Source organism: Opisthorchis viverrini (assembly GCF_000715545.1).
Source record: "Opisthorchis viverrini unplaced genomic scaffold opera_v5_145, whole genome shotgun sequence".
NCBI classification, from domain to species: domain Eukaryota; kingdom Metazoa; phylum Platyhelminthes; class Trematoda; order Opisthorchiida; family Opisthorchiidae; genus Opisthorchis; species Opisthorchis viverrini.
In genome coordinates this window covers 138,731-165,010 of record NW_008751802.1, presented here as the reverse complement: position 1 = coordinate 165,010, position 26,280 = coordinate 138,731, and the positions used below count along the sequence as shown (strand labels likewise).

The 26,280-nt window shown below is 41.1% G+C and overlaps 1 protein-coding gene across 1 annotated transcript; it reads left to right on the top strand.

The window, feature by feature from the left end:
* Window positions 1-258: 258 nt before the first annotated feature.
* Window positions 259-25,536, top strand: T265_14122 (hypothetical protein; the record flags this gene model as incomplete). The annotated part of the gene is made up of 9 exons (XM_009172140.1): window positions 259-380; window positions 429-516; window positions 569-710; window positions 5,370-5,625; window positions 7,902-8,060; window positions 9,580-9,697; window positions 16,560-16,721; window positions 19,338-19,430; window positions 24,966-25,536. The coding sequence occupies 9 exons, from the start codon at window positions 262-264 to the stop codon at window positions 25,098-25,100; spliced, it is 1,272 nt and encodes a 423-aa protein (XP_009170404.1).
* Between the last annotated feature and the right edge of the window lie 744 nt (window positions 25,537-26,280).

The window sequence follows — 26,280 nt, the reverse complement described above, 5'->3', positions numbered from 1 at the left end:
ACAAAGGGAGTTATCGCGGTCGCAGTAAAAGGCGAACGTGTACAACCGGACATTACCAGCCTATCTGAGTTAGTTAGCCACCTAACAGGAGACTTGCTTCTTGCACAATTTTATGAACCACTCATTCTCACTAACTCATACGCCGTCCATCATCCTAGGAATTATTGCGGATGCCTTGTTTTAATGCATCGTGACAGATACAGTATCTGACGCAGTAATGCGCGGAATTACAACACGAGGCACGCACACAATTAAGAGATAATGACCACAGACGAAACGGAAATAAATCTCGATGCGACTGATACAAACGAATCGAATAGAAGAGCTGAGAAAGCTAAGAAGGTTACGTTCTCGGAAAACATTCAGAGTCAGGGCATGATGTTGGTTTCCTCTCCCGAATGTTTGTAATGCGTCAAATAAATCGATAGAGATTTCGCCGGTATTACTGTGTTAGTAATACGTCTGTCACCTGATGAAAAATACTGGGTTGCAGGTTTACGAAACGGCACTATCAAGGTTTCTCCAATCATTATCAATCTTTATCATTTTAACCGATTACATTTTGCAGCTCATCCCCACAAATCGTAGTTCGAATGAACTTGTACAAACCTTGCACGTAGAAGAGGAGAAATTTGCTTGTGTAGATATCTGCTGTATACCACCACAGGCCCATTTTCCAAGCGAAAAAAACAAAAGATGCGTGGCCGTATGTGAGTTCCCGATTTGTGCATTTATCCCCTCTGGTAAACATCTGTTTTTCTCGCCACATTCGATTCTGTGGTATCCAGTGATTTTTTATCTTGTAGATCCTGGATGCATTCAAGAGTGCTCATAAACACTTCGCAATTTGAAAAGCATTTTAGTTTCGTTCATGTTTATGATAAGACCAAAAGTCGCCGACATGTCAACCGAGTAACTGATCGCGGTCCCCATTTGTTGCGGGAAAACTAACCGTTAATCAGACACTCATGAAAGACCGACTGAAAGTAAGTCTCAGTTAGATGGCATAGTGGTTAGAGCGCGAACTTACTGGAAGGAAGGTCCGTGGTTCGAACCCGACCTCTTCATCTCGACTTCTCCTGTTTAGGCTTGAGTATCCCATCCTCCGTGCTTCCTTCGAATGACGTGACAGCAGGGCACCGAAGAGATGCCATAGCTGAGCAATGATTATTATTATTGTCATTATCAATATTATTATTATTACTGAGTTTCGGTTCTTCACCAAGGTCGTCAGGTGTAGGTCGGTGATCTGCGAACTGGGGCTCGTTCAGCTAATGTCCATGTCGGCAAAGAAAGTCAAGACTAGACCGAATATTAGAATCTTAGTTACTTGAATTTCCTAAATTGTCATCAGCCAGGTGCACTGAGTAGGTCCTTAAAAGCGGTGCGCCACACCTTGAAAGTGTTGTATTCTGGCTCTCCATAAATAAACCAATAGGTTAATAGGATAACGTAAGCCACAGAATAATTGCCAATATCTGATTCAGTGCGCCACGGCGAGCAAATTTTCGAGGTTTTCAACTGGCGAAGATTTAGGGGCTGTGGAAAAGCTGCAAAAATATCTAGGTTTAGAAGAGACTAGTTCGAGATGACACGAAACAACGCTAAGCATGTGTGTGATTGACGCGTTACACAAAAGCTTAGCTGTGTAAATGACACCGCGCTTGTTGAATCACGTGCCAAAGGCCTCTTTATATTGCTCAAAGGCTGAATAAGCCGAAACTCAAGAAGCTGAGTAATTTGCACATCTATGCCACCCAAGTTTAAATATTGGACACATAAATAGACTCTAAACCAAATGTTTGTGACTAGGGCACTGCAATGGTTTGAATGTGGATCAAGAAAAAGTTGGAACGGGAAAATTAAGAGTAACAGGTTCACAAGTTTATTTACATCGTGACTTTACGGTGGGAAACACTACCTCAAAACTGAAAATACTAACGTTATAAGGAATATGATGAAGAAAACTTTGCGGTGCTGCAAACCAAATGTAACATCCTCAGCTGAAAAGTGGTGCACATTTTGTCTTTGGAACTGGTTTATCAAGCTTAGTTTTGCGCGCACTCATTATGTTTGCAACATTTACTGATTCAGAATCGTACTTACACGCGATCCCCATTACGTTAGCGTTGACAAGCGGGGCAAGGACGTCTAAGGTTGTTTGTTGAAACCGAACGGCTCAAAGCTGATGAGTCTCTTTGTGGAAGAAGCAGGGTGCTAAGAAAAAAATGTGAATTATTTTATTGCACCGATGAGCAAGGCAAGCACAAAAAAATGAGAAAAGCATGTATACAACAAAAGAACCCTGGAGATATAGAGTGATACATAAATTTGTGTTTATTACGGCTGAAGAAACAGAGTTCTATGAGGGCTTTGCTCTGCATGGTTTACTGTATTGGAGAAAAGTGCGATTCGAGTTGCGCTGGGTCATTTCGCGGTCTGCATTCTTATCAACAAATACCATCCATTTTGAGTTTTTCTTTTACCACATTACTACGATCGTGTACAGTATACTTTTATACAGTGTCCTGCAGGCTCCAGGTTTAAACCAGAAAAATGTGTATCGTGGTCTCATAGAGGAAATCAGAAGAAATACTTATGCAGTAAAACAAAAATGTATGCCGTGGATGGTAAGATTTGAAGGCGTCAAGCTTGGTGCACGTAGCGGTGAAGCAGAGCATAAAGTAATTATAGTCCGAACAACAAATGATGTTGGCACAAATAATAGGAAACCATAGATGATAGTAAAAAAAGGCTGTAAGACAAAGTAAAGAGGCAAGTAGTTTATGCGCATACTCTTGGTAAATGCCAGTCAACTAGGGGAAATTAAAAGTGCATGTACCTCCATGCGTTTGGATATAATCCAAAAACAGAAGCGTTACAAACCTTCATTGAAAAGACTATTTTGTAGTGTTTCCAGTCAAGCACACAATGAATAACGCAGTAATAGTCCTAGAAGAGGAACATCGCTAACTACGACCAATCTAGACTCTATCGGTTTTTCGCCTATCAATAATAACCAGACACAGTAGACTGCTCCACTTTTGACGGACAATATCTTGGCATGATTCAAACACTGCAGCCTCTGGTGATAGAGGCATCGCTTGATTTTTGTTAAATTTCCCGGTGCATTTCATCCATCTATATAGTTGAATTTACTCACGTTGAAGCGCAGGTTTGAAGTGCACACCTAGCGCAGTGTTTTACATTTATAGGGTTGCACACAATCAGGAATATCATAGTATAACTATATAAATGGCACGCTGGTACTATTTACTTGGTTTGGAGTAAAAGTTGTTGAGTTCACACAACAATTTTTGATATCCTAGAAAGTGACCACAAGAGGACTTCAATTGTTTAGATGTCTCCATAAAGCATACTAACTTTCATGGTGCTTGTGGTTGTTCTTGATTGAAAATTATTGTCACATCATCTCATGTTACGTTACCATAATATTACGATTTATTTCTCGACTACTGATTTTTGGGTTGCATCGAAGTTTCCTCTATTATTTTGATTCAGCTTTCAAGTTAACATAAGCATTGTCCCAAATACGTCTTCATTACCCTCAAACAGAGATACAATATCCTGAATTCCTTCCTGCTAAGCATAATTTAAGATATGGCACTTGTAACTCTCGTTGAACCATGGGTTGCTACAACCCTAATGAAATTTCAGATACTTCAGAATCTACCGCAAAGTAATAGAATTAGCGGACTAAAATAGGCATAACCAGTGTGGCCGTTGGCAAGGTGTGTTAATTTTTTGCTGAGGTTTTCTGTACATCCCTTTTCAAATTGCAATCCATACACTTGAGTCTACAGAAATCGTTTGATTTGCTTAGTTGAAACTCAATAATTATCGAAACTTGTAACCCCACTTCTAGTGTAGATTAGCAGCCTGTCAGTTATTTATTTTGACACTAACAATATGGATGCAGTTTTTCGGCGAAAATATCCATAGAATCTGAAGCATAGTTTTTACTTAATATTGTAACATTTTGTGCACTCCCTTAGATTTTTCTGTCTAGACCTACATAGACTAAAGATTGTGGCCTATCGGAAATTCAACGACTGCAGAGGGTTCCATATAAGTTACTTGATTGTGTGAGGCAAGCTCGAATGCTATCTTCCAGAAATTTCATAAGGTGTTACGCACCCACACGTGCAATGCTGTACTGCCGAATTATTGCAACATATGCGCTTTTGATAGAAAGAAAGTGCTCAAATTGGCATGCAGTGTATTTGTCAGTTTGTCCAAAAGAAAGATGACTGTTCTTCTGAGAAATATTGTCCGATCTTCATACACCTTAGCTCAAAAGAAGACAATTTTAATCTTAGTGCACCGTTGTCACAGTCATCATGAACATGTCTGGGGTAGAGATAAAAGTAGCCCATCTAATTCTTACGCCGTACTAGAAGTTAGAGATGCGTAAGAGGCTCAGCATATTTCAGAGGCGAAAGGAAACAGTATGATCTTCAATACACACAACAAATTCGTGCGCCTGTTTGCAGACAATACGGATGGATGGTCCATAATACATTACTTATTCAGGTCAGATATTGGTGTCTTCTGCGACTCAAAATGTTTTATGGAATCTTCTTCCGTAGAGTCAATTTAATCTGAACCGGTTTATTGTGTGACAGCTAACCAATTAAAAAGTATGAAATGCATGGTTGTTTTCTTCGAGGCTTATATGGTGAGTTTCGAGTCTGTATAAGAAATTCCTGACACGATGTTTAAAGTGACTGCCAGACACGTTCCTACGCATGCTCCGGTTTCACTAGTTTATTTTATATTAGATTTTAGATTTTAGTTTATCAGTTCTCTATTTCACAAACAGTGTTCTATTGGAAGCAAATGATTTCACACTTCTCCCGAGATAAGGTGCAAATCTTTTTACTCAAACTTTGACAATGGGTCCAGAACAGCTAGATAAGCTCTCCATGGATTTTAAAATTCTGTTTCAGAAATTTTTTTGTTTCGAGAACATAATACGAAACTTAATTCGAAATGTTAAGAAAACGGTATGCTTTAAACATGTCCAATGATTTAGTTTTATACAACGCAATAAAATTTTCAGTCATACTAAATGCAGTGGATATGGTTGACCGCTTCAAACGCACATGGGTGGTTAAGGAATGGCATTGATAGACTCTGTACTATGCCCATTGCTTGTCAGGTGTCTATTTTTTGGTCCTCTGTAGACACTGTCTAGGTAAAAGAATAGAGATCAATACTGATTACTCCATTCTGCTCTGACTGTTAGACTGCGGCAATTAAACCAATCATTCTTCCTATCCTTATAATAAAAGCGCTTATTCGGTTCATTCATCGTGAAGTCAGATATTCACTTTCCATTATTGTAGATGCATCAGGAACAGTTCGTATTTGGTATTACCAAGGAGCAACAGCCAGTAGCCGGTTACTTGCAACCCATCAGGAGGAAAAAATAACCAAAATGGAGGGGTCAGATTTTGGTCCGAAAGGGAAGCGTCATTACAATCAGTTGTTAGCCTGTTCCTGTTCTTTTGACTCCCAGAGGTTCGTCACCGCCGGAGACGACTTCCACATCCGCGTCTACGACTTGAATGAAAATGCTTGTGTGCGAGTGCTCAGTTCAAGGTAATCGTTACATTTAATATGAAGCATGTGGGCTATTGTTCATCCGGGGGCATTTGCGTTTGGTGCCCCAGGATTTATTGTCTCGCAATGGGGAGTTTACGAAGAGGAATTTGTTACTCTTAGGTAACGAATCACACTCCAGTGGATATAGTATGTCAGCGAACCATTGAGTTACTGCGGTCTTACTTTTTTGAAAACAAATCATTCTTGCTTTCAGACATTTTATCGTATTACAGCGTGCAACACGAGTGCTGTATAAAACTTGCATTCACTTTTGAAGCAAGCTTCTGAGGTGTCGAAGTTCATAAATGGAAACAAAGCAGCAACATTTGCTTTAAACCAAAAAACCAAACCCACACCCGATCCCCAAAAATTTATCAATCATCAGTTGAGTGCGAATAAGATAGGAAGAGGATGGATGCCTGAAATTATAAATCACTGTTACAGGTCGGAAAAAATATCAAGTCAGTCTGAACCCTAAATTTTCTCGCATTCCATAATAATTTTAACTGCATTAAACCTTTTGAGTTTAGTTTACCAAACTCGCCGGATCGAATCTTCGAGTGCGCCAGTGAGTTGTGTATTCACCGTGCTCATAAGCTATGCTCCCTAGTTCGTTCTTTTTCTTTCAGGCTAGCCACTCTCTGAAGACATTTGGTAGTAAATGAACATCAGTACATCAATATACCATTCCATTGTTTAGAATTTAATGCAACTTCTGATAAAAGTAGCGAATTGTCAAACCATCTGGAAATTTACGCCAAAAGAACCATTTTACTTAATTGTTGCTTTCTGGACGAGTTCCCAAGACATACTGTTGTTACTTGGAATAATTTAACAGATCGATTACTACAGGCATTTTAATGAAGAACAAAATGCATTTTTAGCGTTTCATCATCAAACTTGGATGCACACATACATCAAAGGGATCCGTCGCAGCAATAGCAGGTCAAAAACGAATGTGACACTGGAACGCGCCGACCTTCACAGGGATGAAGCTGTAGAGGAGTTTTGTCGTGTATTTTCTAAGACCCATTGATAATGTTCAGTGGCAGTGACTTTTGTACCTTCGTAGTTGAGCTAGTGTGCACGCAAAATTTGGTCCAAATGCTTCTCGCTACCAGGTTCTGGCTTGTGAACATGGACATCAGCATCCTCGACCACATTTAACATTCATGTCCTTTTCAGTTTTGGTAATTTTTCACCTCTCCATCCGAAGAAGGCATAAGGGCTGAGATGCTGCCAGGTTACCGAAGACCTCCCACCAGCCGAGGTAGAGTATGCTCAGCTACCTAGGTACAACAATACATGAGAAAGTGGTCTTATGAAAGGGTTTATCTTTCAACAGTTATATGATTTTATGGCAACTGGTGAAGATTATGCCTAGACTGACTGCGTAGAGGACGCGTTTAAAAATTCTCGTCGTCCTGTGCCTGAACAACTGGCTAGAGATGGCTCCTCTGTATGCGAGCTACAGACAGAGGGCTTTGGTGGCCTCAGGTGAATACGTGCCTTGTTGCCTTCTACAAATGTGACGAAATATTTTGATCCGTAAACTTGAAACTTCCTCCAACCTTGAGTCATTCAGTGAGACATCAGTATCTGGTGAACTGATATTGTTTGGGAGGCCATGAATACAGGAGGTTTGCACGATTTATGACTTCGTATGAACAGATGATGGGTAGCTAATTTTCGTCACTGGACTTTAGAATAAAATAATTTATTTGTCAACTTCATATGCAAAATGTGGCATTGTTTACGACCCTTCAAGCTTTCACTGTTTATAGTTTTTTCCATGACTCCACTGAGTTTAAGTTATGGAGTTACTGTGTACACTTTTTCTGTTGTGAAATCCATTTAAATAAATCTAGAATGAATTTGTGAAAACCGCTGAATTGTAAAGGGCTCCGATTTCTGATACCACCTGAAGGAAATTCATGAACACTGGACGACGTTGAGATCTTACCCATTTCTGTTAAAGATCTGTGAGTGACTGCTTCGTGTAAGGTTTCAGAGCTGCATTCATATACACAGCAGATATCACTTGATATATATATTCAGTAATATTTTGGAGAAATTCTTGTTGAAATGAAACACCTTGTTCTGATGATAGTTTTGTTTTAAAGCAGTGCCTAAACTGGTAGTGTAAGTGAGGTATTCTACTCACTACCTATATTCTTCCCGTTTTATTCTAGAGAACCCAATTAAAATATCAGAAATGCAAATACTTTTGTGTGTCATCCGTTATTAAACGTTTCCTTTTCCTTTGCCAATAGTTTCACTTCAGAAAGAATGGACGGTCATGTGATGAGGATATGTGCTGTGAAATATCACCCACGTGGAGCATATCAGGAAGACTATTCGCACATTTTCATTTCTGGTAGCTGGGATGATACAGTGCAGGTCTGGGATGATCGATTTGTCCATTCGCTGTGGTAAGTAACGCGACATGTATTAAGTACACTGTTACACTGCGTTCTACACGATCTGCTTTTGGTTGATTTACTGATTTCGGTGTTGTGGAAATCCCATGACTGCCAACGGTTGACTTTGTAATATTATCCATTTGTTTAGCCTGGGGTCACATGACATTATTTAAACATATACTTATAGCTATATGGTCATAAAGCACTTGTGTTTAGGATTATTGCTTTTGTCACTGTTGCTTCGCCTTGCTGTCTTTTTGGCCAACGTATAAACTCACAAATGGTAGACTTGTGTCTAGATTGTCGCAATCATTCCATGGCGGCTACACTCATCGCAAAAACAAACCCGAATCATTGCCAGTGACAGCAACACCGGAAAATAACAATGGTGCTTCGTTGCCGTACAACCATGCCAGTCTTTTTTTCAATATAGTCTTATGACTGAAGGAAATAATGGGACAAATCTGCCACAAACATCCGAGATGTCTACACCTAGAGCACTTAGTTGGAGAACTTGAACAGTAACTGACAGCACAGAACCCACTGAAAAGAGATCGCTGATGATGTTACAGTGTTAGCAGCCCAGAACATAGAGGGTCCTGTGGATCTCATTCTGGAAGGCCAATAGCACAACATAACTCAAACTTTTCGTGACATCCCTTGTGATACGTTATTATCTGTCCACCTGTAGGTTTCCGACTTACCAAATTGGGCGGAAAATCAATACTTTTTTCTATAGGTTGTATCTCGACATTTTCAGCACGTGGTCTAACCAGCTTAGCTTGCGCTATATGATTCATTTTCACGCGAATTACATTCTGATTCACAGAAAACTTGTCTCCCGGTCACATCGTTCCAAACTGACTAGTTCTAACAGTTTCAAACAATACTTCTGTGACATAATTGGTTAAATGTCCGGATATGTTCCATATTTCAGACTCGAGGTGGCGAAGTATCGCAGATGAGTTGCACTGTTCTGTGTACTGTAACATGATACACCAATATTTTGGGGCATGAAATCTAAGAGTGTTATAAAACGACATGCGCAGCTGAAACAGAAAAAAACGTCATCAGCATTTAGTCACACGCCATGTACGTTTTATGGATTTTTATTTTTAAAAAGTTGCCATGGAATAGTTAGTTTGTACCAAGAAGCTAACGGAGATGACCTTTCCGAGCATTTAGTGCAATTCTTTCCTGGGTTTTCTTGTGAACTCACTGGGTTGACATTATTACATGAATCACTGAGCGACTCTGTTCGCGTTCTGGGGTCACCTGAGCAAGCCGAGTATCTAGATCTGTTTCTCTCCTAAACTACCCAACTAAAGTCACCCTGCTCTTTTCGTTTTTCTGTTCTATTCTTATTTTTGGGCGAAGCACTTATTGGACTGGACCGTACAACCACAACCACTTGAACATTAATGCCTTTAAGACATCGACGGAAAAATGAAATTTACTTCCCATGCATCGCCTTTTACTTTCGAGAGCACTTGGATAGGGAACTGTTCACCTTCTCTTGCATATTCAGGGTGTACGGAGGACCGCATATTTCTGGATCAGATGCGCTGGATATCGAGCCGACATCGAACACCATTCTCACAAGTTCATGGAGGCATGACAGCACTATTTTGCAGGCAAGTACTAATGTTTGTTTCTGCTATCCATAATGTCCCAAAACCTACCAGGACATGCGGCAGTTAACTCACGCAGGCCGTTCGCGAAATCCATTCGCCATCAGTCACAGCAAAATCACTGATGGCATTGATGCTTCACTTAGGGCTAGCCTACATCAAGCACTCTGAGGTGTCTACACCACGAAGTGCTCAATCAATCTCGAATGAAACTGACGACAAGAACGCCACTGATACTGATTCGCTTCTATTTCTGACACGGATAACTTTCGTCAGCTAGCTTTCCAGTGTCAAAATAGGAGGGAGAATTCTGGAGCATTCAGGACCTTAACCTGGACAGTGTAGCACCGATTCACCTCGTATAACTTGCAAGGCACAATTAGTCAGGTATGTAATTAAGGTGTGCGTTTATGATTTGTAGTTAGATCCCTGCAAAGGCTGTACAAAAAAGGTTCTGTAATAAATGGCGCTCTCCATAAAAGTTATCATCCTTCATCGCACGGGCCGCAAACCAGCGATCAAGTTCCAGCAGAACACTTAGCTGGTGCAAAACTCAGTGAAAACTTAGAACTTTAGATGCTGAACCTCTTAAAGAAGAAGCTCAGGAACTGATAAAGGAATTGATGTCATCAATGCACGAAATAACTCTGAATAATAAAAACATATCAAGTACTTTGACCAGATTCATTTATAGATAAACGATACAATCCTTTAGATAGTTATTAAATACAAATGTTCCACTGATTATTGTTCGTCTCCATACTTAGAAATAATCTGCAAAATTACCCGTCGCCGGATTTACCCGAAAAAGCTGCATTCCGCTGACTTCAGTACTGAGGAAGAGTGATCAAGCGAAAATGCTTAGATTCCTTCCTCGATACCACCAACACAGGAAATTTCGCTGTAAGAGTTACGTTTCTTCTGAAAGATACTACTGCAAACGAGTTTCGAAAATTAGAACCAACATGCACCACCTTACATTACTTTTGACACTTTGAAGAAAAGTGATAATAACTGGAGGGAACGTAGGTTTGGTACAGCCGTAGGTGAGGCTGCCTTTTTTGGATCTTCCACAGGCAAGCGATCGTGATGCAGAAGGGGTTGTTACGTAGTTTCCCTTTTGTGACTGAGTGTAGTCGATTGCTTACCAAGTATCAAGTTCACTACCCGAATTTCTCTATTTTAGCCGAGGTATATTGTCTTATGTCCCATATTCATGTCTTCATCAAAGCGGAATCTTCCGTACGGAAATTACACATTGTTCCACCATTATAGTCACGGCCGTTCCCTTTTAACGTTTCAATTTTTGGTCCAGAGTTATCTGGAGTGAAACAAAGTGATCTCGCGTACGATGTCTTGCACCAAATTATTGAAGATTGATTGAACATAAACCTCAGGTTGCAGTAGCCAGGCACGTGCAACAACCAACTCAACCAAACAACTCAACACAGTTCCACTTCCAACTCACTGATGGTGTAACCTCGACTGGTGGTGAAACCAAACTACCCAGCTCAGTGGACAAAACAAAGGCCACCATAACATATTGTTATTATTATCATTATTATTGTTATTCTGCCCACGAAATATCCGCTACAATAAGTGATTCATTCGATGTCAGTTCATTGCAAAGTAAAAAGATTGAGAGACCTAATGCAACGAAGCGAAAGCAGTATCCAATAGCGTAATGATCCTCCAGAGTGCGGACGGAGGAAACGAACAATGCAAGCAACGTCAAATGGATGAACCCCCAAAGTGGTTGCTATATTACTTATAGGGCATTGGATACACTTGGTCGATAAATAAGCAAGAAAATTATCCATTCCATCGCCAAGCAAGTTCTTTTCATCCTAAACACTTTGGTCACTAGAAGTAAAATTTCATTTAGAGAACGTTCGCTACAGTAGAGGAAATCAAATTCCAGAAAAGCTGCATTGAAGCATTGTGTTCGTGATTCACTGACTAGCAGTACCAAGCTGTCGACCAGGGGAGCGCATTTAAAGTGCTCTCAAGCAAAGTATTCTAAACGGTGGCGATAACATCACTCTTCGAGAAAGGCCATGACAAGTCGAAGTGGACCAACGGAGAAGGCGAGTAAAGTTGTTTACCATCGTGGATTCCCGCGGTCACCTGTTTCAAGGCGACTATTCAAATTGTCATGTGTATGTCCTCAAGATTGCAGAACACCTTATACATTCAACTCGTCTGATGACAAAGAAATAGCACATCGAGTATTTTTACATAACATATTGCAGTTTTCAATAAGCGCGGACAAACCGGAGTGGCCTAATCCCACCTATTTCCTATATGTCTTTATGCCCTTCAAATTATAGACCATTAACCCCGTTTTTGGTTTTGCCCCACTGTAAAGGCATGATTCCCAGATTTTCCAGCGCGTGCTTGACCTTGTTAAGACCACTCTTGGTCGTCGGGTCGCATTATGGTTGTCAAAGACAGATCATTTCACGTTGTATCGACAGTGGCTCTACTAAAAACGAACTCAAGCTGGAGCTTTTGTTTGCAGACGGAAACAGACGGATGATATTCTGGGTTTTGGAAGCTTAAACTGTTTGCCTTTGCATTTCCATTCTCATACTTTGCGTCCACTTTTGTTCCTGCAGCCGATTTGCCACGTTAGAACAGTTTCCACGCTCCCAAACTACGGGATGTTAGCGATTTTCTAAGTGATAATTATTCTAGTTGTATTTATCGACCAAATTATCTGCCATATTAAGTGATACTTTTGGTATACAGTCAATTCTTAAACAAGACAGCAAAAGAAAAAAATACGGCCGACACTCCTCTGGGGATGGTCAGCCATGCTAAGCCCGTTCTGAAAAAAGTTGACCTTACTTTTCAGTGGAACTGTCTCTCTTCGGAAGGTCTGTAATGAGGCATTTTTGGACATTTAACACCGATGAGCTTGCTTCTAGATGTCCTGATTCTACGGTTTACGTAATGTATGTGATGGAGCATATGTAGCTAAAGAGATATGCTAGAAAGTGTGAAATTCACGACATAAAGCCTAACCGACTGGTTCCACGTGAAGCTGAGCTTCTCGAGTATAACCATGCCTTCGGTGGAATTCCAAAGTATCCTCTTGCTAGCTATTAGAGCCTCCGTGAAGACTCTGATAATGAAACAAATCAATCTGGCTATTCACCTGTTGTCAGATTGTCTGATCACGTCAGCAGCTAGCTTGACCTAATTTTGCAAATAAAGGTCACATGATCACGCGAAAAAAGTTGCCAGATTTCGATATTGCTGCGGTTGCGGTAGTGTGTCAGTATAACCAGTGTGCTGATGATGGGGCGACTTTAGCAAACACTTAGAGAATGAATCTTTGGAAACCAAAGTGAGTGATCAGTTTTTCGAGATTTGCAGTGCTTGTGATAAGAAAAAGGTACCGCTGTTTGCGGGCCTGTGCTGTTGTATTCTGTTGTTACTAAATTCCAAGTTAGATAGTTTCACTTGCATCAAATTACAACACGTGTTTCATCTCCGCTGTTTTTGTTCCTGATGGGTATGGCTTTGCGTTTGACAAAAAAGTGGAAATGAAGGAGAATATGTGAAACAGTTTAATAACGCACGTTGTACTTAAATATGTACAGCAAGGTTTTTCTCAAAAGGTAAATTTAATCCATGCTGAAGAGGCACAGGATTTCACGGCTGCTTGTTTGGTTGTTACACAAAAGTATCTGAGTGCAAAACATCTCTCCCCAAGGAGATTTTTGGATGAAGAAAACAGCTTCATAAACATGAATAAAACTGCTCTCAAGGTTGCTGAAAAGTCTTTGACAGGCGGGACCGATTTCTTGGGGATCATCGGGTGGGCGCTGTCCTCGAGTTTCCGCCAGCCTTTGTGCATTTGTGCATCACATTTAGTTGAAGAACATCATAAACAAGAGATTCAGTTGAGTATCTCGTGAAATACAAAAGTGACCTACAAGTGAGTGTGTTTGTCGCAATCAGTCCAATTCGGGTTCAAATAAAACAAGTTTGACGGAAATACAGGGACTGCGCCTACCCGATGAGCCCCAAGAAGAGCAGAACCGGGTGTGGGCTGTCGAAGAGTTATTAGCAACCTTGTGAGTAGTTTCATTTATGAATATGTACTGCAATATCTTGCATATCGTACCAACTGAAGTATGGGGCGGCCTCTGTGCAGCACATTCATTTGAAGAACATCACAAACGAGAGATTCACTTGAGTCTCCAATGAAAACCAAATTGATTTTCATTTGAGCGCAGCTTTAGAAGCACTTTTTTCTGCCGCAGTTCCATCTTGAGTAAACCTGCATTGCACAACCACAAGCGGTTCATTTACTTCCCCAGAGGAGACATTCGGATGAAGATATTCAGTGTCACTGAGGAAGAATTTTGGTTGGATGTTTCTGCAAAGATGTACTGTTTAAGTCACAGATTATGTACCACTTGGATAAGGTTTTGGCTTAACGCGCCGATAATTTTGCTTCGGCCATGCAGACAGCATTTTTTGAAGCATTTCATGTCTGAAACACCGGGTGATGACAATAAAACAGAAGTACAGAAGTACGGTAGCGCGCTATTTTTCGACATCTTTCGAGCACTTGACAGCCGTAAAGTATTTCATTACTGAAGGACAGTAAGACTTCGTGACAACTTCTGTGGTCCGCGGGCTATTACTTAAGTTCACCTGACGGGAAAACCACTGGATTTTCATGCTTAGATGAAGGTTCACTGATATTAAACAGCCCATCGCGACACGTTAGTGTTTACAAATCAAGGATTTATAAGAGTTTTGACCATCCGTGGCATTTTATTCAGCGTCTTCAAGTAAGGGGCTATAAAACCCAGACGAATGGGAAACTTTACTACCACAGTGCTAAAAGTGTGCGATATGGATAACATTAGTCATTGTATACTCGACAAAACACTTGAATCTCCCACAGGTTAGCATTACAGCGTCGCAATTGTTCGCCCAGAATTGTAGTCAGCTTGCAAATCGGAATGATATGATACCAAGCCCACCATTTGCTTCGTGTGAACTGGTGGTAACTAACTTATGTAGTCGGAGGGAGGCTTGTGTAGCTCGTAGGCTGTTTAGTTCATACAGAATTTTTCGTTCAATGTCAGTCTAAGCCAAAAGACACTGAGGTACTGTACACATTTTTCATCCATTTTCAAAGCTATTATCAACGTGGGAGTGCCAAATCTGTATATTGCTGCCTCATTGCAGCATGTACATCAAGATGAATGTTCTGGACACTTTCCAGTAAAAACAAGGAAATGCGTCTAGAAGATAAAAAGATGCGGACAATTCTCAGTACATCTGGGTGCCTGATTCAGGTTCATGTGTGCTTCGATGCTTCTAGGCAAGGATCACTTTTCTACTGAAAGATAGCATGACACGGAAAAAACATACAGTTTTCACACTTCTGCCACATCCATGACCGTTTTTATACGCCACTTCATACACGGTCTGGACAAACGCAGTTACAAGTTTTTCGGTACCTCGTTCCAGCAGATTGGTCGGAAACGTCAGACAACAACTACCTTGATATCAACAAAAGTATGACATTAGTATGACAGCCTAATAGCATGTGAGGAGCCGACAGATATATAGGTATCAGAAGGTTTTGAAATATGACCGCGGGCTGAGACAAGCATTTCTTTCCGTGTCTTATTCCGAGTGAAGGGAACCTAGAGTTATCCGGAATTTGACACAACAGAAGAAAATGATGTTGCCAAATATTTGAGAGCTGTTCTTATTCTACGTTGGGATCCATCTGATGCTGCATGTGCTTAGCTTAAAATTTGGAACGAAATGCCGGCTAACTGCTATTAGTGGTGTTCACGCCATCAGCTTTCATCCAGATTGTCTGACTGAGGTCTGAAAGTTGTGATACACTTGTTACAGGTGTACCGCCACTCTCCATTGTTTCTTTCCCATCATAAGACCTCATCCACCCCATTGACATGACTGTGCCGCAGTGGAGCATCAGCGCTCTCTCTAGCGTGATCAAGCGCTGCCTAGTATAGCCATCAGTATTGTTGCGATTGTGATGATAACGAACAGGAGAAGGAGGATCAAGATGCGGATAGACTAACGACAAAAATCAAGACTTTAACAAACACGTGGGTGAATAATACAGCCTGGATCGTAAAACCATATAACAGTAATGTTCAGTGCAGGATTTTTAACCGAGATACTCAGAGTGAACTGGCTTATTTCACCAGTATAGTTAACAGAAAACCCGTACATGTAATGTTTAAGATTCGTTGCTTTTTTCGTAAGATATTCAGGTGAGATATTCCAAATTATCTCTCAATATCAAACCAAACTGCTACAGAGAGTTTTCAACCCTGAGGGTTGCATACCCGTTATTGTTTCAAATGGAATCCTCCTTAGAAGTGTATTGAGGAACTGTGAAGACCCTTGGGATAATGAGAACAACCTTTCATAATCCGAGGTTAGGTGGTAGTACTTCTCTACTCATCACTAACTACAAATTAAAAACTAGACAACCCAGAAATCGGCTACATTTGGGGGCCTACGGAGTGGGCTCAGTACGAAATGACAAGCGATATAACGTAAACGAAAGGCTGAAGTACGCATCAACCGGTTTCTTTTAGGACTATGGTGGGCCCGTTGCCACTTGCCTAAGGCTCACGCCATGAGATATGGAAGTTGATGTGACCGGGTCATAGCAAACCTCCATTGAATCGTTGAAGTTGAGTGAACGAATAATTATTGTTTCAATCCTCGTTCGAATCCATCTTCATGGTCTCACTAATGCCTAGACAGTCCACATGCATTTTTATCTCACTCTATATCAAGAAATCGCTATGAAAATCACTGTAAGGGCTGACTGCTTTCTTGCTGCGTTATTTTTTGTCAGATTTGGAAATTCAGTGATAAAATCATACCACGTATGCGGTATAGTGTCGAGGTTGGAAATACTAGATTTACAACCGAATACGATGTTACTGAAATGAATGAAGCCATGAATGAACGGCCAATTGAGGAAGTTCCGCAGTCGTCCTTTGAAGTCCGAAGCAAGGTGAGTTTGTGTGAGTGTGACAGGTGCTGACGTCTTGACATTCGGGATACTTACCCTATCAAGTGCATTGTGAAATGATACAGAATAAGGCCAAACGCGTATTTGTGTTACGAAGCTTTGTACGTCACCGTGAAAAACGGTCCATTTACAGAAGGTGTTTTATGTGGTCCCGACCAGATTTGAACAAAACCTTAAGATCTAATTTCGCCTGATGAGCATTGCGTGAGGATACGAGTTATCATTTCTTACAATGAGCAGTTGTCCAGTTATTTGCTGCCATCACCTCAGCAATTGCTGATGCTCCTTTGAATAAAGGATGCACAAATACACAGTAAAGAGATATAAATCTATTGGAAATGGTCAAAGGCTAGGCGTCTGCACTTTTAGACGTCTTTCAAATAAACTAGGATTTAGAGTCAGCATCGAGGCAAACCCGGTATCCTCACAGCCCTCGCCCAATGACTGACCGTAGAGCTTTCATCTGATTACAGGCAGAAAAACGTCGACCAAGATCATTAAGGCACGAAGACAAAACTGCGTTGAATCCCGCGATAATCGCTTTAATTTTGAGCTATCATATGTTGAGCTGTTCACCGCCAACCGTTCGTTAGCTGTCCCTGAAAGACGACGGGTCGACACGCTTTGTACATTCTCAAGACATCGTAAATTGGTAACCTACCTACAACCACACTGTAAACTTGTTGTTGCCGTCCAGCTTCTGAATCTTTACGAGAGCGGCGTCACCGGGTTTTTGAGATGGTCAAAAGCCTACGATATGAGCTAATAAGTGTAACATCTTTTAAGCACTACAGGTCGCACGGTTAGTTGGACCAAATGACCACTTGAGTTCAGTGACGTGCAATTTTGGAGCAGTAATGTTCGGGCCTGTACAATGCTTATTCTAACCTCATCGCTCAGGCTATCAGGACCAAAAAACTTGGTTTTCAATTTAAATACTTCGCTATGCCTGGGACACTTTCATTTTTGGTCGAAAACAAGTTGCCACACCACCTACTAACACAAAACTCCGTACAAGCTGATGGGTGGCGGGACCTTTAATCCGGGAACATGAGCCAAATAGACAGGCAGATTAGCGTACAAAACCGAATGAAAAAGAAGCTTGGCTTATCTACTCAAAAAAAACTTCAAAGCTACATCAACTAGAAAAACTCGTTGATTGCACCCCATACTTTGACGGAAAGCCGAAGTCCCTTCTTTGTCAAGCAAAAATACTACACAACAGTCCACAAAGGTAGGCAGAACGTCAGTGTGTAGAGGTCCCAGTCATTCGTTCTTGACTTTTATGTGTCAATTTAATTTATGTCCAGCTCCTATGTGCTCTCTGGACAGGGCTGATTCACAACAAACCATGAGCAATCATATAGTTCCTTCAGCTTAAGCACAACTCACGTTCAAGCACATGGTTGACCCAGCAGAATGGTGTGTAGAATGTTGGTTCTTTTAATGTTGACGCCAACTGACGCGCGCTCCCTTGTCTTTGCGACATTTTACCTCTGATGAAGGCTTTCCAGGGTGATGGAAACATTGGGTAATAAAACTCCACTCGAAGACCTTATGTTCATTCCCGAAAACTAGGCCAATCGAAAGGACCATCTGATTGCACTCGTGCTGGATTCAGTACGAATGCTTTGAAGCTAGGGTTATCTCGTATGTTGTCCTGTTAGTATGCAGCTGAGAAACCCCTAAGTGATATAGCACTTTGGCCAATATGCTTGTATATGGAACGAAAGGCAAAGAGGTCTTAGACTAGCATTCGTCATTACATTGTAACAAAGTTTTTGTGAGGTATTAATAACAAGGAAGATTCGGTCATAACTTCTTGAATCACTAGAGTAGGCTGGTGTGCGGAATTACTGAAGTAAATCGGCCATACTCCAGGTCAAGCAGATACAATGAAGAAAAATTTGTGAAGGGTTATCTGGAAGTAAGTTTTGTTCACCAATGGGTTGCATTCCAGTTTATCTATTCACGACAGCGTCGAAGTTTAATTGTGCCAGTTTTAGATTGAGGATCCCATAGGACATTTCATTTGATGTCTCCCAAGTTCCCTCATGGTCAGCCAACTCTACTACCAACCTCAGTGTATTACCAAATGTCGGCTGAACATGTGCGACAGTTTTCTGGGACATCTACACTTGACTCACCAGAAGAAACGTTTCTCTGGTGAAGTATACCTTCTGAAAATACAGAAGTTTATGTAGTATACACTATGATTTTTAAAAGAAACGTCTTTGTAGCACAGTGCTGGAAGAAATAAATCCGTCCAGCAGGATATAACGTTTACATCAGACGTCCAAATCTTGGTAGAATCAAATAAAAAAGCCGTACTGTGGTTGTCCATCGGGCTGTGTACATGGCAGGGGGCTAATAAGAGTCGCCCCATGTGTTTCCCATCATTCACGCAGGCCATCATAAGTTTGGGTCAGCCAATTCTTCGCCGGGCCTTCAGTGAAGATTACTCAGCAAACCATCGCGATTACTTTGTCTCTTTCGACGCACAAGCTATTACAGAGTATAGTTACATTGTTATGGTATCCCTTAAACAGGACCTGCAGTGTTTTTTACTTTAAATTGTTTCCATTCTTTGTTTACCAGGGCTACGTTGCTCGATGGATCGGTGCTCACTACATTGCCTTCGGTGGTTCAGAAGCGAACACGCTACGGATAATGACTCGCAATAAGCCAAAGGTCTGTGAAAGAGTTTTGTACTCACGGTCATTCTCTAGCTTCAGTTTCACTGGCCTTTTTTTGTGGCAAACTGTATAGTGACTCAGCTGCTAACGTTCCGAGAGAATGGGCTTCCTGATGCCATTCTTTACTGATAAGCTAAATAAGGATGAACATATGTTACTCCTTCTCGCGAATTAAGTTTCTTCTTTTCGGTTCGTGATGTTATCTACACCTTCGAAATCGGTCGTTATTGAATAGCATCTAAAAGGTACGGCACCGTCGCTATGGCAACCACCTCAGTCTCTTTCCGTGATGTTCGCGAATAACCGACCTTACAAGAGCAGTCAACAATTTTGACTAAGTAGATGCCAGTGAAGCATCGGTGTTGAACACTTATGTCATGCTGTCGATGATGATGACCCTAGGGGCCAGTAAATCACATTAAACTAGCACGTGTAAAAGTACATCAGCTGACGTCTGATTAGAGTTGATCAGCACGAGACTTCTTTTTATCAGCACAGCTGATCACTATGATGCATGATGATGTATTTACCACACCTATACCCACTGAACAATTTCCCTCACCCATCCTGAAAACAGAGTTTCTCTAGAAGGCACAGCAAGAAGGGTGAATAGCTAAGCAACCATCCGCAGCAGAATGCCTGGTCAATAATGCATCCGATCCAAGATCTTTGAAGCCTGGAACTTTTGTCTTTTGCGACGGTTACGGGATGTTCTAAAAGACGCTTTTGTCTACGAAGCGCACATTAATAATCATAATCAACTGTTGAATTGAACCCATATAAAGAGCCATCGCTTCATTTGTGGTCGAGCTGAGGGGTTTGTCTTTTGGCAATATGCAATCTGCAACTGACGTTAAGTAGGGAGGTTCGAAACATACTCGACTACTCAGTTTCTCTGATTCAAATTCATTGGGCAATCACCATGAATTTTCTTTCCCGAATGCGTTTTTTCTGGATGACCGTATACAGATGCAGACTACTGGAGGAACGTGTCAAACATTGGCATATCCGTAAAAGGTTGTTAGGAAAGTGCCAGGTATTTTTCAGATCACACAGTACCCCTCAGAAAGAAGGAAAACATTGTCACTTTTATTTCAAACTGCAGCGAGCTTTATGCATCACCTCTGCCCTAAGTAAGTCGCTAACTGACAGCGGATTGCCAATGCAATCGCTTCGGGTACAGTCTTGAGAGGGACATTGTAACATTAGTTAAGTGTCACTTTACCTGTCCACATCATGAACTGTACTTTTCAGAGATTCTACTGTGTGAAGCAGTGCTCAGGTAACACCGCGGAAAACTCACTTGTATGTTGTGAGAAACCGATAACACCATGTATGGATCCCCACCACATGATTCGAAAATCTCATTTTACCAAGATGCACAGCGACGGGCAATGAACCACAGATATTTTTAGATGCTTTTATCTGTGTTGGGGACAGGGCAATTCAGGTGGCTGTGGGTACTCTTAGGCACTCAAACCCCCTTTTGATATCAACTGAAGGAATTTGAGTCCAGAAAAGAATAACCAAGTTTTTAAGCAAGAAGTGTTTAAGATCAAAGTCGCAGTTAACCAACATACAGAGCTGTGTCAGCGGTCGCCGATCAGTTGCAAGATCACAACCACTACTTTTGGAACACAAGTATTTTACAGACACTGTATTCCAGCCAGCCACGTTTGTGCGAATGTTTACACGTTCAAGTCAATTGTTATTAAGTCCAACCTTTACTTCAGTGCGTCTTGTGTTTTATAGCCGCACGAAAGTCCAGTTTTTGTTTCAACTTTCCATTCAACTTATCACGCGAGTCAGGTATTTGAACTCCTGGATGACCGCTCAAGAACCACCACCTTGAAACTGGTGGAAAACGTATACTTGAAGTAGCTGACTTGGTGATACTCTGGAACAGCCCACACATCTCATCCCGTCATTCCTTTTTTAAAGTCTATCCTAAAGCCCCACAATAATACCAATGCACACAACATTTAGCAGTGAATGTTCAATTTATCTGTGCAGTTCATAATACCCTACTTCGTTAGAGGCGCGTTAACTTATCATCCAATGACGTAGATATTGGAATCAGGATTTCTTCGGGGCCTTAAGGACCTGCATCACTGACCGGGTTCAAAATGAAGTTTATTGAGAGTTTCACTTGATAGGTGGAATGTTTTGTCGTACGTCGCATTGCAACACAAGATATAGTTGTAATCGTGTCTCATCTGAAATACTCTTTCGTTGCCTAACTGCCATGTCATCCGAAGGAGACACGAGGACTGGGGTACTGACAGGTTGCCAAAGCTTCGGGAACTGCTGCAATTAACAATAAAGTTATTTTAGACAATATGTTTCCTGTATACTCTGATGAGCTTCAAATTAGATTCTGGACTCTTCCTAGATGAGAACACTTCCAACAGAAACGAAAATGTTTTTCTACCTGACCAACACCACCTTATCCAGTGATTAGGCAAACCAGTGTGGCCATATGTGAATACATATGGATTGTCAATTGACAGCTTCAGATTTACAGCACTTCTCTTTCGAAATTAACATTTCACTTGTTTTAACGCGTAATCACAAGTCTTCGCAAATGTTTTTTTTACCACAGTTTATTATGTCCAACCCACTCCATGGCTTATTACGAATGACGTTTATGTCACCAGAAAAGACTCATTCTGGTGACCAGACAACATTTTCGGGGTATGCGGTATGACACTCAGCAACGAACACCGAAGAAGAAACATTTGTACTTAACTTAGTCCAACCCCGTCTCACCATAGCAGCAATGACTAGTGATGAGTAATGTGCAGAACTGAATTCCATGGATCCCCACCACATGATTCGAAAATCTCATTTTACCAAGATGCACAGCGACGGGCAATGAACCACAGATATTTTTAGATGCTTTTATCTGTGTTGGGGACAGGGCAATTCAGGTGGCTGTGGGTACTCTTAGGCACTCAAACCCCCTTTTGATATCAACTGAAGGAATTTGAGTCCAGAAAAGAATAACCAAGTTTTTAAGCAAGAAGTGTTTAAGATCAAAGTCGCAGTTAACCAACATACAGAGCTGTGTCAGCGGTCGCCGATCAGTTGCAAGATCACAACCACTACTTTTGGAACACAAGTATTTTACAGACACTGTATTCCAGCCAGCCACGTTTGTGCGAATGTTTGTTCATTCAAGTCAATTGTTATTAAGTCCAACCTTTACTTCAGTGCGTCTTGTGTTTTATAGCCGCACGAAAGTCCAGTTTTTGTACTTTCCATTCCAGCCAGCCACGTTTGTGCGAATGTTTACACGTTCAAGTCAATTGTTATTAAGTCCAACCTTTACTTCAGTGCGTCTTGTGTTTTATAGCCGCACGAAAGTCCAGTTTTTGTTTCAACTTTCCATTCAACTTATCACGCGAGTCAGGTATTTGAACTCCTGGATGACCGCTCAAGAACCACCACCTTGAAACTGGTGGAAAACGTATACTTGAAGTAGCTGACTTGGTGATACTCTGGAACAGCCCACACATCTCATCCCGTCATTCCTTTTTTAAAGTCTATCCTAAAGCCCCACAATAATACCAATGCACACAACATTTAGCAGTGAATGTTCAATTTATCTGTGCAGTTCATAATACCCTACTTCGTTAGAGGCGCGTTAACTTATCATCCAATGACGTAGATATTGGAATCAGGATTTCTTCGGGGCCTTAAGGACCTGCATCACTGACCGGGTTCAAAATGAAGTTTATTGAGAGTTTCACTTGATAGGTGGAATGTTTTGTCGTACGTCGCATTGCAACACAAGATATAGTTGTAATCGTGTCTCATCTGAAATACTCTTTCGTTGCCTAACTGCCATGTCATCCGAAGGAGACACGAGGACTGGGGTACTGACAGGTTGCCAAAGCTTCGGGAACTGCTGCAATTAACAATAAAGTTATTTTAGACAATATGTTTCCTGTATACTCTGATGAGCTTCAAATTAGATTCTGGACTCTTCCTAGATGAGAACACTTCCAACAGAAACGAAAATGTTTTTCTACCTGACCAACACCACCTTATCCAGTGATTAGGCAAACCAGTGTGGCCATATGTGAATACATATGGATTGTCAATTGACAGCTTCAGATTTACAGCACTTCTCTTTCGAAATTAACATTTCACTTGTTTTAACGCGTAATCACAAGTCTTCGCAAATGTTTTTTTTACCACAGTTTATTATGTCCAACCCACTCCATGGCTTATTACGAATGACGTTTATGTCACCAGAAAAGACTCATTCTGGTGACCAGACAACATTTTCGGGGTATGCGGTATGACACTCAGCAACGAACACCGAAGAAGAAACATTTGTACTTAACTTAGTCCAACCCCGTCTCACCATAGCAGCAATGACTAGTGATGAGTAATGTGCAGAACTGAATTCCGTCATTGAAAACACTCTTTTCTTATTTTGGAATGAACCTGGTGTCAGTGTCGCGTAACCAACTGAAGGTTTAAACCTACTCCATCCTCTAAATTGTCTGCGTTAGATGACAGTGGGCATGAAACACCAAACAAAACACGGCGTAACAACTAACAGTGTGGACATAATGCAATAATCATAAGGTTGCTGAAAACCCTTCGATAGCCCACGACTGGTTTTGTCCTACTTGGGACTCATCAGATATGCGCACTCCTCATCAACTTTTTAATCTACTTCAACCAAAATTGCGTGAAATTAGCAAAATACACTCATTGTTGAACCAGTTTGGTTTTGCGAGAGACTCACCTGGAACCCAACTGATTCTCTCGTTTATGTAAACGACTGAGTGTACTGTTCCAGGCCGCCTCATGTTTCACTCTGTACGATATTCTAGATGTATTGTATAACCGTAATACACCACTCACAAGGTTGCTTACAAACACCATGAACGATAGATTCCGCTTAGTTCAATGTGAGTCTTCCGCGAAACCAAATTGATTCGCAAATGAGTTTATTTCGCTATTAAACAGTATGTAAGAAAGAAAACACATTCCTACAAATCACAGGCGCAGTTTTCGGCTTGTGTTTATTCGCGAGCCTAACAAAAATTCACAACCACAGTAGCAGTCAGAGCCACTAAATCGGTGTTAATAATCAAAACCGCTTTGCTTCGGCAAAACTAATATGCGCCGGACAGTTGCAGTAAAGTTGATGAAGTTCAGACACAACACTTTGTTGAGTGCTCTGCGTGTATTCACCCCCGAGGAGTCAATATCAAAGTGGAGTAGATCGACGAATTCTTTGAGTATTCTCTCCAAGAGTAGGCCGTTTTTATTACCACGCATACACCAAGGCAAGATTGTAATTAATCACAATACATCAGCCTGCTTACGGGCCAAGCAAAAGTCAGCTACACAACTCTTAGGGAGCATTCAGAGTCACCTATTTTACGTAGGCAAGCAAATTCCAATGCATAAACGATTACCATCCAGTAACTCCCCCGATGGTGGCTTACAGATGTGATTAGTTTATAAATCTTCCATCTATATTCACTTCCACTACTCCTCTCTCTAGCCGGTAGCCGCTATCACAGAACTGCCAAATGGAGTATTCTCTCTGGCTTATCTCACTACTCCGACCGAAGATTCAAAGAATTCCATTCAACTCGCGATCGCCTCGGGTTCCAGTGTTTATCTTGCCAGAATTTGACAGAAATGAACGTGCATCTGGCTGTGCTTGAATTCTCCATCTGAACAGCTGGCAGTCCTGTGCGTTTTATTTTGTCTCTCAAACTGTACCCGCGGGCATCACATTCCATCCGACTTCAGCGTTTTCTAAGTCCAAAATTATTACTGTTACTTTTCCTCTGACCATTTGGACAAGGTTGTCAGATATACAATTAGTTTGTACCATAATTTATTCTTGCCTCTTATTTTGCCTAACCAATCCCTTTTAATTAAAACCATAGCCACATATAATGAGTGGTTGGTAATAATGTAACAATATGGCCCATCGTCACCTTATTTCAGCGGCTTGAACATGCTGACAGAACTTACTCCTGTAAATTTCAGCTCCGCAATTTTTCCAAGAATTTGTTCGGTGACTTGTATTTAGTTGGTGAATGTCTAAAGCTAGTTTCCACTTCACCTATTTCATGCGGTTAGCTCGTTTTCTGTTGAAATTATTTTGCCTGGAAAAGAGGCATATGATCAGCTAGAGCCGTTTGGTGTATAGCGATTATCTTCTGAGGACCGGTCAAGTGTCGTTAATTCTCCTTAGAATGTATCTGGTATTCTTGGTGCTGGGTGAATTTGGTGTACGTGATCGTGGTGATCGTGCTTTCGCCACGATCAGGTCATTTCTGAAATGTGCCACTCCGACGCGAACTTAATTCACCAAACGTAATATAATACCACTATTTTCGTGCATTAAATGACTGTGTATCCTAGCACAAAATTAGGGTTGTATTTCGACCGTTTCGCTTAAAGTTATTTAGACCTGTGTTTATCATTTTGAAACTAAACTACGAGATTTTTAGGAACGCTTCACGGACGAAGTTCGATAAATTTTATCCTAATGAGCACAGGTTGGAAAGAATATACTCTTGCCCTTCAAACTAGTGCATAAAATCTGTTACTCAGTCTAGGTGCTTTGTGGATGAACCAAGGCCAGTGAGGTGGGATATCCATGAGACTCTGCAGAGCAATGGCCAACCCTCCCCTTCTTATCATATTGAAAAAATGCAAACAATTTGTAAACAAAGCCAACAAGTTGGGTGCGTTTTAAGGTTTTTAGTTAGTGAAGATTAAAGAGGCCAAAAATAGACTGTCTGCAATTACTGAATTAATGGGCATTTCGCATTCTGATCAAAGCGTAGGAACAAACAATA